Raw genomic sequence first — 13716 nt, forward strand, 5'->3', positions numbered from 1 at the left:
CCAACATTCCACCAGAATCTGAGCTGCAAAATCCAAAAATCACTCCTTCCCTTCTGAGTCCTGCCATGCACCCAACTGGTATTTTTTGGTCACATGTGAGGCATTGCCGTACTCGGGAGAAATTGGGGCACAGATTTTGGGGTGCTTTTTCTCCTTCATTCCTTGTTAAAATGACAAATTTGGAGCCAGAACTGCATTTTTGTGTAAAAAAAATGTAATTTTTCATTTTCACTGCCCAGTTGTATCAAAATTGGTGAAACCCCTGGGGGTTTGAAATGTACACTATACCCCTAGATGAATTCCCTGAGGGGTGTAGTTTGCAAAATGGGGTCACTTGTGGGGGGGTTCCACTGTATTGGTGCTTCGGGGGTCTTGCTAATGCGACATAGCACCCACCAACATTCCACCAGAATCTGAGCTGCAAAATCCAAAAATCACTCCTTCCCTTCTGAGTCCTGCCATGCACCCAACTGGTATTTTTTGGTCACATGTGAGGCATTGCCGTACTCGGGAGAAATTGGGGCACAGATTTTGGGGTGCTTTTTCTCCTTCATTCCTTGTTAAAATGACAAATTTGGAGCCAGAACTGCATTTTTGTGTAAAAAAAATGTAATTTTTTATTTTCACTGCCCAGTTGTATCAAAATTGGTGAAACCCCTGGGGGTTTGAAATGTACACTATACCCCTAGATGAATTCCCTGAGGGGTGTAGTTTGCAAAATGGGGTCACTTGTGGGGGGGTTCCACTGTATTGGTGCTTCGGGGGTCTTGCTAATGCGACATAGCACCCACCAACATTCCACCAGAATCTGAGCTGCAAAATCCAAAAATCACTCCTTCCCTTCTGAGTCCTGCCATGCACCCAACTGGTATTTTTTGGTCACATGTGAGGCATTGCCGTACTCGGGAGAAATTGGGGCACAGATTTTGGGGTGCTTTTTCTCCTTCATTCCTTGCCATGCACCCAACTGGTATTTTTTGGTCACATATGAGGCATTGCCATACTCGGGAGAAATTGGGGCACAGATTTTGGGGTGCTTTTTCTCCTTCATACCTTATGAAAATGAAAAATTTGGAGCCAGAACTGCATTTTTGTGTAAAAAAATGTAATTTTTCATTTTCACTGCCCAGTTGTATCAAAATTGGTGAAACCCCTGGGGGTTTGAAATGTACACTATACCCCTAGATGAATTCCCTGAGGGGTGTAGTTTGCAAAATGGGGTCACTTGTGGGGGGGTTCCACTGTATTGGTGCTTCGGGGGTCTTGCTAATGCGACATAGCACCCACCAACATTCCACCAGAATCTGAGCTGCAAAATCCAAAAATCACTCCTTCCCTTCTGAGTCCTGCCATGCACCCAACTGGTATTTTTTGGTCACATGTGAGGCATTGCCGTACTCGGGAGAAATTGGGGCACAGATTTTGGGGTGCTTTTTCTCCTTCATTCCTTGTTAAAATGACAAATTTGGAGCCAGAACTGCATTTTTGTGTAAAAAAAATGTAATTTTTCATTTTCACTGCCCAGTTGTATCAAAATTGGTGAAACCCCTGGGGGTTTGAAATGTACACTATACCCCTAGATGAATTCCCTGAGGGGTGTAGTTTGCAAAATGGGGTCACTTGTGGGGGGGTTCCACTGTATTGGTGCTTCGGGGGTCTTGCTAATGCGACATAGCACCCACCAACATTCCACCAGAATCTGAGCTGCAAAATCCAAAAATCACTCCTTCCCTTCTGAGTCCTGCCTTTTTGGTCACATGTGAGGCATTGCCGTACTCGGGAGAAATTGGGGCACAGATTTTGGGGTGCTTTTTCTCCTTCATTCCTTGTTAAAATGACAAATTTGGAGCCAGAACTGCATTTTTGTGTAAAAAAAATGTAATTTTTCATTTTCACTGCCCAGTTGTATCAAAATTGGTGAAACCCCTGGGGGTTTGAAATGTACACTATACCCCTAGATGAATTCCCTGAGGGGTGTAGTTTGCAAAATGGGGTCACTTGTGGGGGGGTTCCACTGTATTGGTGCTTCGGGGGTCTTGCTAATGCGACATAGCACCCACCAACATTCCACCAGAATCTGAGCTGCAAAATCCAAAAATCACTCCTTCCCTTCTGAGTCCTGCCATGCACCCAACTGGTATTTTTTGGTCACATGTGAGGCATTGCCGTACTCGGGAGAAATTGGGGCACAGATTTTGGGGTGCTTTTTCTCCTTCATTCCTTGCCATGCACCCAACTGGTATTTTTTGGTCACATATGAGGCATTGCCATACTCGGGAGAAATTGGGGCACAGATTTTGGGGTGCTTTTTCTCCTTCATACCTTATGAAAATGAAAAATTTGGAGCCAGAACTGCATTTTTGTGTAAAAAAATGTAATTTTTCAATTTCACTGCCCAGTTGTATCAAAATTGGTGAAACCCCTGGGGGTTTGAAATGTACATTATACCCCTAGATGAATTCCCTGAGGGGTGTAGTTTGCAAAATGGGGTCACTTGTGGGGGGGTTCCACTGTATTGGTGCTTTGGGGGTCTTGCTAATGCGACATAGCACCCACCAACATTCCACCAGAATCTGTGCTGCAAAATCCAAATATCACTCCTTCCCTTCTGAGTCCTGCCATGCACCCAACTGGTATTTTTTGGTCACATGTGAGGCATTTCCATACTCGGGAGAAATTGGGGCACAGATTTTGGGGTGCTTTGTCTCCTTCATTCCTTGTGAAAATGAAAAATTTTGAGCCAGAACTGCATTTTTGTGTAAAAAATGTAATTTTTCATTTGCACAGCCCAGTTGTATCAAAATTGGTGAAACCCCTGGGGGTTTGAAATGTACACTATACCCCTAGATGAATTCCCTGAGGGGTGTAGTTTGCAAAATGGGGTCACTTGTGGGGGGGTTCCACTGTATTGGTGCTTCGAGGGTCTTGCTAATGCGACATAGCACCCACCAACATTCCACCAGAATCTGAGCTGCAAAATCCAAAAATCACTCCTTCCCTTCTGAGTCCTGCCATGCACCCAACTGGTATTTTTTGGTCACATATGAGGCATTGCCATACTCGGGAGAAATTGGGGCACAGATTTTGGGGTGCTTTGTCTCCTTCATTCCTTGTGAAAATGACAAATTTGGTGCCAGAACTGCATTTTTGTGTAAAAAAATTAATTTTTCATTTTCACTGCCCAGTTGTACCACAATTGGTGAAACCCCTGGGGGTTTGAAATGTACACTATACCCCTAGATGAATTCCCTGAGGGGTGTAGTTTGCAAAATGGGGTCACTTGTGGGGGGGTTCCTAACTTTTAGCATCTTATGGTGCCTAGAAACCTACATGGTGCCTAAAAAATAATCTCATAAAAAGGAGGCTCCAAAATCAAGTAGGTGCTCCTTCTATTATGAAGCCTGTGGTTTGGTCAACGTGCACACTAGGGCCACATATAGGATATTTATGAAAACAAAAGAATTGGGGGAATCAATTTTTAGTCACATTTCTCTAGTAAAATGTACCGTGTTCCTTAGAAAAATGTATTAAAATTGCAAATCTGCAAAAAAAATGAAATTTTGAAATTTCACCTACACTTTGTTTTAATTCCTGTGAAACACCTAAAGGGTTAACAAACTTCCAAAATGCTGTTTTGAATACTGTGAGGGGTGCAGTTTTTGAAATGGCATCATTTATGGGGGTGTCTCACATACAAGTCCCTCAAAGTCACATCAGAACTGAACTGGTCCCTAAAAAAATCAGTGTTTGAAATTTTCTTGAAAATTTGAAAATTTGCTATTCATATTGTAAGCCTCCTAGTGTCCAAAAAAATTAAAAGGAAGTTGAAATAATGATGGAAACATAAAGTAGACATATGGTCTATGTTAGTTATTAACTATTTTGAGTGGTATGATTATTTGTCTCACAAGCAGAAAATTTAACATTTTGCAAATTGCTAAATTTTCCATTTTTTTCCGACATTTTGGTATTTTTCACAAAAAAACACAGACTGTATCGACGAAAATTTACCACTAACTTGAAGTACAATGTGTCACGAAAAAACAATCTCAAAATCACTGGGATAAGTAAAAGCAAAAAAAAGTTATCCCCACTTAAGTGATACATGTCAGATTTGAAAAAAAGGGCTCTGTCAGGAAGGCAAAAACATGCTGTGTCAGGAAGGGGTTAAATTGTGACAGTTGGTGCTACAGAGGGCAGCTGCTGGTGACCTGGAAAATGTGCACTGTGTGGGGGGTCCTGAGAATGGAGGTTGAGAACCATTGGTCTAGCCAGATTCATCGTCCCAGAATCTCAAGCCGTTCCTAATCCCAGACCTACTGTAGAACCATGAAACCCACCCAGGGTGACACTATCTTAGTAAATTTGGTACTCTTTACCTAGAACGGCGCCCATCGCGGGCATCGCATGCACTAAAAAATTGCATGCGATGCGACCGACGTGATGCCCGCGATTTCCCATAGGGAACAATGTTAAATGTCCCAATTGACCCGATTTTCCCGTTCAATGTCTCAATTGACCCGATTTTTCCATAGGAAACAATGTTAAATGGCCCACAGAGGCCAAATAGGCACCCTGATGTGTGAAATGGCCCCCACAATTGTTAACGCCACCCCACGATCAACCCGAAGCGTGGCGAGCGGCGGCGGTACGCGTCCTACGACCTTTTCATACCCCCACTATCCATGTCGACGTGGAGTTGAGAATAGAAAGTGTGGCGAGCGCAGCGAGCCCCGCGAGGGGACGCGGACACCTTCACAGGTATACGCGTCCCCTCGCGGGCTTCACAGCTGTCCGGGTCCGCTCACCTCGCTGCGCTCGCCACACTTTCTATTCTCAACTCCACGCCGACGTGGATAGTGGGGGTATGAAAAGGTCGTAGGACGCGTACCGCTGCGCTCGCCACGCTTCGGGTTCACGTTGATCGTGGGGTGGCGTTAACAATTGTGGGGGCCATTTCACACTTCAGGGAGCCTATGTGTCCTCTGTGGCACATTTAACATTGTTTCCTATGGAAAATCGGGTCAATTGAGACATTGAACATGAAAATCGGGTCAATTGGGACATTTAACATTGTTCCCTATGGGAAATCGCGGGCATCGCGTCGGTCGCATCGCATGCGATTTTTTGGCCGCATGCGATGCGACCGACGCAATTTTTTTTACTAACGATGCCCACGATCAAAATCGTGGGCGCCCTTCTAGGTAAAGAGTACCGTAAATTTACCTCTTAGGATTTGGAAGAAATGTTCTTGATGGAGAAATGTGTCTGTTTTTGGCTGCAATATGCATTTTCTTTTAAAGTGCATGCATGTATTTTTTCCCCCCGGTATGTAAAGCATATGGGGTCCATTTACTATGATTCGCATATTTAATGCGATCTGGGCTGGATCTTACCACTCAGCATCACACTGCAATATATGATTCCATTGGGGGCATGAATCACAGAGCACAGCCAGGGACGAGGGCTCTGGCTACTCCCGGCAGGGTGCCATCTGAGTATGTGTATATCAATTTATGACACCACACTGCCACCTTGTGGGGGACAGAATATATTCAAAGCTGCATATTCAACATGTTCACTGTATTTGATCTTTCTGTTAGAATGGACTGATAAAATGGGATCTTTACAAAGGGTGGCTCAATTTGCAGAGCAGACTGTAGTGTAGTATTACTTATGGTCGATGAGATTATGTTTTAAATTTCAAGCACCAATAATTACCATGACAGAACCTCAAACTTGCAGCAACGTGTATTTTTCTGCACTCTTCGCTACAAATGATGGGCCTGATTCAGATTGGCTCAGTAAGCAGCAGGGGAGAGATCGCCCACCCCCTTTGCCAAGTGAATGGCTGAATTTGCATGAGAATGGATGTGTTTGCTTACACCTCCATTCGGATGCGGCTGTACAGGCGAAAATGAATTTGATGGTCACCGACCTTCGAATAATTTTTCGCGAGTTCGCAGATAAAAGTCCGTCAGATCCGACTTTTATCTGGGCCAGAGATGGCTAAATAGGGGGCATCGTTATCAGCCACCTGCCCCGTGCAGTCTTTGCCATGTCTGCATTCACATGGGGAAGACCACCGGTTTCCTGGGTGCAACCCGCTGTTTTTGTGGGTGCGCCCAAGAAATGCTGGGCGTCCCCATGCCCACTGCCCGTCCCCCTCTGGGCCTCCACTCTGCACAGCGTATATTCACAACATCGGTCCCTGCAGCGAATTTGCTGTGGGCAGAATGAACCTGAATCACCCCCTATGTCCTCCTTCCAATAGCACACATGGATGAAAGGGAGCACAGGGTTTGGAGCCCTATATTTCCAGTAAAGCTGGAGAGGTTTTAGTGTTACGAAGTTTTGAATACATTGGAATCTACCTGTGAGCATGCTGAAGTGATTGCTGAGATTCTGTGATGTTGTGTAACCCTGGAAATTGTGTCATTATTGTGTCTTGTAGAAGAAAAAAATTGGTGAGATACCGACGCGGGTTATAAGTGTCCCTAACTTGGCGGCTTATGAGAAAACTCTTCCAAATAACAGCGTGGCTCCCAGGAAACCTATAAATCCAGTCAAAAATTCTCCAAGCTTGGACCACAGCGTCAAGCCCGGTTACCCCTTCCGACAACCTGTGCAGCTCTTAGATATCATACGTCCTAATAGGTAATGTGTTCATTTACTTCTGTACACACCAGTTCTTTCCTTTTTGGATCTTATTAACACCATGGCCTTATACTGTGTCTTTGCTTTATCGGACATGAAAGGGTTTGCATTTCAGTGTTCTTCAGTTTACATCAATGGGCAATCCGGGAAATCTTTTGCAGATATAATGATGATGATGATGTTAAAAATCACAATCAGTAACTAAAAATGTTTGCCGATAATCAATTCTAGTTTAACACCTCCCAACCATCTCGATTTCAGCCCGCTTTTTAGGCACTGTCCCACCCAGGGGGGAGATTTGGGGCTACACCCAGTGTGACAAGAAACAGTGACACATTGTCATGTCCCGATAACTTTATATACCGAGAGCCTAGTGATCATGGGGGTTATTCTGGTTCACTCCTTCTGGCAAATTCCTTCTTAAATGGACAAAACCATGTGCACTGTAGGTGGGGCAGATGTAACATGTGCAGAGAGAGTTAGATTTGGGTGAGTTATTTTATTTCTGTGCAGGGTAAATACTGGCTGCTTTATTTTTACAATGCAATATAGATCTCACTTTCAAGTAAAACCCCACCCAAATCTAACGCTCTCTGCACAAGTAACATCTACCCCACCTGCAGTGCACATGGTTTTGTTCATCTAAGAAGGAATTTGCCAGAAGGAGTGAACCAGAATAAACCCCTATGTCTTCTTCTACATGTGTGCGCCATCGGTGCACACTTGGAGCCCCAAGACAGGATTTTGCATTGTTGGGAAGTATGCCATTTTACATTAAAACAGAGATATAAATGAACAATTGAAATAATAATTTTATATGGTTGCCGTGTTCTCTAAACCGAATCAAGCCATAAACGTGCAAAGTGCATTTTTTTTTTACTGGTACTAGATGTAACTGCCAGTCGAAACATCTATACTTATTTTGCAGATAATGGGCCAGATGTATCAAGCTTCAAAAAGTGATAAAGTGTAGAGTGATAAACAACCAGCCAATCAGCTGTCATTTTTTTTTTTATTCAATGATTTTTATTAGTTTTTCAGAGACAAACAAACACACAATAACAATTATTCCCATATGACAAGTAATAGGATCATGAAGTGCAAGGGTTCCAATGTGTACATCAATATCACAGTTTCACAATATAGTACAGGGTATATCATAGAAGTTCATTATGGTCCGAGATTGAAATATGTTCAAAAAGGGACAATCTTACACAGTGCCCGTAGGCGCCACACGAGCACTGCCGTACTTTAATTGCACAAAGGATATATCATCAGCCACATTATTGTACTGTTATAGCCACTTGAGACCCTGAAACCCAATACACCCCAAAATAAACACAGAATATATATAAACATAATAAAAAATATTAATAAGCCCAAAACAAACCTCCCCAAAAAACCCCAACCTTGTATGACCTAACCCCCAACTAAGGTATACCTGGATCCCTAAACATCCCGTAACCCCCTATAACATTTTGCTCCTATCCCTCTAAGCCTACCCTACCAAGCCCACCCACCCCCCGTAACACTAGGAGGCAAAAGACTAAGGACCTAAGCTGGGTAGAGCCCAGCTCTTCCACACTAGACAAATGTATATAGAACCTCAGTATAGAATAACGTGTATAGTATATGCAAGAGTATGTTTCCGTCTAGGTTATAAGATAGCATATAGAAAGGATATAACAAGGATGTGATCAATATAGTCACGCAGAGCCGGCCCTAGCCTAAATGACACCCTAGGCAAGATTTTGGCTGGTGCCCCCTAGCACCGCCACTAGTTCCACCTCTGACCCTGCTCCCCTTTCCCAGCACCATCAACCCTCATCAGAGCAGTCATCATTTTAATGCTCCTACCCACAATATTTTAAATAGAAACAGCGCACACATTCAGTGCGTGGCCCAAACAGGGGTGTGTTCTTGCTGGTAAGGGGCATGGCCACACAAAAGTACCCCCAATTCAAATTATGCCACACAGTAGTGCAACTTTATTCACATTATATCATGCGATGGTGTCCCTTATTCACATTACATCACACAGTAGTACCACTTTACCTTATGTACATTACTCCTCACATTATTCACATTATACCCTTAGAAAAAAATCCTGAGAAAATATTGTATTTTAAGCACCACCATGGCCACACTGCAACCCAGCACAAAGCAGTGTGTGCTGGGCAGAGGAGAAGAGCTGCAGCTGCTCCTGTCACTTAAGGAGAGGGGGCCCGGGCCCCCACTGGGCCCTTCCATCAGACTTTGGCCTGGGTAATTTGTACCCCCTACCCCTTTCTCTAGGCACCCCTGATAATACCACACAGTAATGCCCCTTACATATGACACACATTATTAATGTCCTTATAACTATAATGCCCCTTACACATTATGCCAACCTTTATTAATGCCCTTCATACACATAATGACACACATAATGCCCCTTACACATATGTTGCACATTATTAATGCCCTTATACACATGCCACACATAATGCCCATTACACATATGTTGCACATTATTAATGCCCTTATACACATGACACACATAATGCCTGTTACACATATGTCACACATTATTAATGCATTTATGCATGACACACATAATGCCCCTTACACATATGCCGGACACTATTGCACAACCAACCCACCCGCAGACAGCACTCGCACAGCCGCTAACACTGTGACCTCTGCCTCTGCTTGGACACAGATGTTTCCTCATACATACCTCAATAGGCCATGCAGCTCCTGGCCAGTTCTGCTAACGTTGGGTGCCATTTTTGCTGAAAATTCGTCTTATTTGCATTGTTATGACCAGCACACACAAGGAGCTTCCAATGATTAAAATGATATGCGGCATGCCTATATTCTGTGTGCGACTGTGGCTGTACCTGCATACAGAATGCTGTTACAGTGATTTCCATAAATACACTATTTCATATGCAGATACAGCCTCGCTCACACACAGAATATAGGCATGCTGCATATCATTTTAATCAGCAGAAGCTGCTGATGCCCCTAGGCATTCCAAATGCCCTAGGCAATTGCCTAGTTTGCCTATGCCTAAGGCCGGCTCTGTAGTCACGGGGACCTTGCAGAAATAACTAAATATCAATCCTCCTGCTCCTACAACTCCCTCCAAATAAAGGATAACATAACACTTGGCTAATGTACTAGTAAATTCCACAGTAACCGTATATAGGAATCTAGCACCCATGAAGCTTGTGGATACAATGAGAATACACCATACACAGTATAGGATTAGAAAAACAGGATATAAAGAATACAGTGACAATGAAAAAGGAGTATAACATAAATGACAAGACAGTCTAAGCTCTAATATGATTAGGAACACCAATCTGGCCAAAACTCAAGTCCCGGAGATGACATAGTCAAGCAAGGGGCAGTCCAGTCCATTGTAAAATAACCAGGAGAGCGTCCAGGAGATATTATCCAAGAATGCAAGCGACACATATCCAGCACCAGGATCCAATGAAGGGCATATGTGTGAACCATAGCAGGACTGATGAAATCCATATATGGAAAAACAAGGATTCAGAGACTTGTATGGGATCTCAGCAGAGTAGGCATCCGTGGAACAAGCAAAGAAAGGGGCCACAGGCTTTGCAGAAGCATCAGACATAGGCACAGCCCTCTCGGTCATATGGGTATGCTGCTCAGGTGAATTTAGAAAATAAAGGATATCCCTCTGGGGCTCAGCAGTAGTAATAGAGGGCCCACTCATAGAGGCATTAGCCAGGTGTTCAATGGTAGGCATGGTATACACTGGTATAGCATCCATTATGTTAAGAAGCCTCTGCGTTGAGGCATATATAGCCTGGAGGAGTTTAGTGAGATCCGTAGTTCCAATGAAATGTGCAGGATGGTAGATAAAGCCAGCCAGTCGCAGTAAGGAGGCACAAAAGGAAGATGGCGGTGGCTAGCACACCGCCAAACACTCACCCAACGACTGTCAGGGTACCAGTATAGCAGATATGTCCAGCCAAAGGCAGAGGATCCAGGAAACAGCAGCAAATGAACGGTTCCGGAGATGTCGCACACACAGCACTGATACTCCAAATCACGGAGACACAAAATGTCCGCAGCCTCACCCCAAGCACACCATCCGACAGCGTAGAAATCTTCAAAGGGGATCGGAGCTGCAGGAGACAGAACGGGCGCCAGGAAAAGCACCAGCAGAGCCGCGGTCCATCAGCAGGAGTACCTGACCGGCACAGCGCTAGGCAGTCCCCGACGGAGTCCAGCACACCTCAGTGGAGGATCACGCCACAGGGCACCAAGGCCAGAGGTACGGTTTTACCGCAGACCAGCGCCGGGAAACAACCTCAGTATATTCCAAAGAGATTGCCCTACTTGTATTGCCAGCTTGGGAAGGGTTCTATGCCTTAAAAAAGGATAATTAGAAGGATATTTAGTGGGAGAGCTTGCAGGCACGTCTTACTCCCAGCCGCTCAGGCCACGCCCCCTCACCTGTCATTTTTTAAACCCAGCCTGTAACATGGCAATTAGGAGCTGATTGGCTGGCTGTTTATGACTTATCTATTTATCACTTTTTGAAGCTTGATACATCTGGCCCCAAATCATATTGGTTTTACAATTAATTAGCAAACTATTTTTATAAAATGTGACATGCACTTAACAATTCATTAAGTCCATTCTTTACATTTATGTATTAAACCTATGAGAGAGATAAAGCAGTGAAGTTGCACGTAGGGTTACCACCTAGTCCCTTTAATTCTGGACACATATTAATTACACAGGTTCTGTGGCTGGCTGACTTCAAGACTCCACTTCACCTGATTTTAAACTGCCACAGAACCTGTGTAATTAACATGTGTCCGGAATTAAAGGGACTAGGTGGTAACCCTAGTTGCACGCCATGGTACGATGAAGGTCAGCACTACTGCAGAATTGCCACCTCACAGAAAGACACTTTTGCACTTTTTTTTTTTTTAACAATATCTTTATTGAATTTTCCAGAGAGAAAACAAAGACATAGACAAGGGGGGATACAGAAAGGAAAAAAGGGAGGGGGAACCGTACATTTATACAGCATGACTCGAAACCAGGAGGATACATCATAGCGTTCATGCCTTTTGCATTTTGTCTGACTAGGTTTTACATTGGAGGCTACCACGAGGCACTAATTCTCAGAACTCGGGGAGTTTAGGAGACTAGTGTCTACCACCATATTGTTATTTATTGTGTATCCCATCTCCTCTCTATAAGTGGACCAACACTGCCACTTCTTATGCATAGGACTAATGGAGACAGGGTTCCGGGCCTCCGCCGTCTTGAAGATAAAATGCTTCTGGATTTTTTCACATATTGTGTCAAGGCTAGGAATCCCCGCTGATCTCCACAGTTGGGCTATCGCCGCTTTAGTCGCAATTAAGATGTGTCCTAGCACGTATGTTTCACCCTTAGGGAGGTAACCTCAATAAAGATGAAATAGAGCCGTATCGGGATTACCATCGATCGGCAAGCCCACCACTGTACTGATCATATCGAACACTGATTTCCAAAGTGGTCGCAGTTTGGGGCAATCCCAGAATATATGGAAAATGGTACCTATTCCCCCGCAATTCCTCCAACAAGATTTAGGTATATTGGGCCAAATTTTATGCTGGCGATCAGGGGTGTAGTAAGCCCTGTATAGTAGTTTGATAAACATCTCAGAGTGATTTATGCACCTGGATATCCTAAAACATGACCTACTGTATGCACCAGATCCCATTCCTCCTCTTCTAAGGATCTTTGAAGATCCTTCTCCCATAAGACTTGAGATTTAAGTTTGGTTGGGTTTTCCTGAGTAATCAGGATCACATACCATTTGGATATCCCTCCCTTCTGATCAGGGCAACTAGTTGCCCTATGGATGTTGGGAGCAATATGGGGGAATCTGTTTGGGGCAGGGAATAAACTGGATAGCCAGCTTCTCAGTTGTAGGTATTTAAAGAAATCCCCCTTAGGAATGTTATAGTTGTCCTACAGGTATGTGAAGGGGACTATTTGGTGTTCCCTATACAAATCTCCTATCGTATTCAGGCCGCTAGCTATCCAGGGCCCTAAATTCAAATTTGGTATTAGGGACATCACTGACCTCAGAGTTAGAGGGGGGGGGGGGGGGGGGGGGGGCAGGGAGGGTAATGTCATCTCTACCGGACACACTCTCCTGCCAGGCTTTATCCGTGGCCTTTACTGCAGAGTTTTTTACGTTCAATGAGAGGAAGGACCGGGGTGGCATCTATAGGAGGTCAGTTGGGCTACAGGGCAGGATTTCCGGTTTCTCCATACAGACCCAGGGTTTGGGGGAGTCTAGATTATACCAGTCTCCTGCTTGGCTCAGAAGACACGCCCTATGGTATTGTTCAATATCCGGGAAAGCAACTCCCCCATCTAGTTTGGGGCGTGTTAATATACCTTAAGATATTTTAGATTTAAGGCCTTTCCAAATGTATTTAGAAAAAGATCTGTTTATTCTATTGTACAATTGCTTGGGAAGTAATCTCGGAATCGCTCTAAAAAGATACAGTAATTTCGGGAGGAGGACCATCTTAACCGCGGCAATACGGCCCAACCAGGAGACCTCCTGAATCATCCAATCCCTAGTTAAGTTCTCAAAAGCCTTTAATAGGGGGCCATAGTTGCAATCCAAGACGTCTACCTCGGATGCTAGATGAATCCCGAGGTATTTCAGAGATCTTGCCTGCCAGGCATACCTATATTGATCTTTTAATCTGGCCAATATTTCAGGGGGTGTAAAGAAGGGGAGGACTTCTGTCTTACTGGTGTTCACCTTTGCACTTTTTAAAGTTCATCATATAGGAAAATGTTTCATGCACTGCATGTGAAGAGTTTTGGAGACAATGGGGCAGATGTATGAACCAGCATTAAGTGCAAAAATGCACTTAACGCTGGTTAACTGGGGGGGAATTACGATTTTCCTAATGTATTACTAGCACACCTAACGTGCGCTAGTGACAGCCCGCCGAGTTACGCTCGGCGGGGCTATCCCCTGCAATCTGCCCCAGGGATTAACGGCCG

The 13716-nt window shown here is 44.2% G+C and overlaps 1 protein-coding gene across 2 annotated transcripts in view; it reads left to right on the forward strand.

Annotated features, from left to right (window-relative positions):
* Window positions 1-13716, forward strand: part of FAM184B (family with sequence similarity 184 member B) — a 102984-nt gene that overhangs the window by 87832 nt on the left and 1436 nt on the right. For both annotated transcript variants that reach the window (XM_083162251.1, XM_083162330.1), the window contains exon 13: window positions 6455-6657. In XM_083162251.1, the coding sequence (XP_083018377.1) occupies window positions 6455-6657 (203 nt within the window). The remainder of the gene's footprint in view (window positions 1-6454; window positions 6658-13716) is intronic.

This window comes from Crinia signifera, chromosome 1 (genome assembly GCF_055691185.1).
Source record: "Crinia signifera chromosome 1, ASM5569118v1, whole genome shotgun sequence".
In the NCBI taxonomy this organism is placed as follows: domain Eukaryota; kingdom Metazoa; phylum Chordata; class Amphibia; order Anura; family Myobatrachidae; genus Crinia; species Crinia signifera.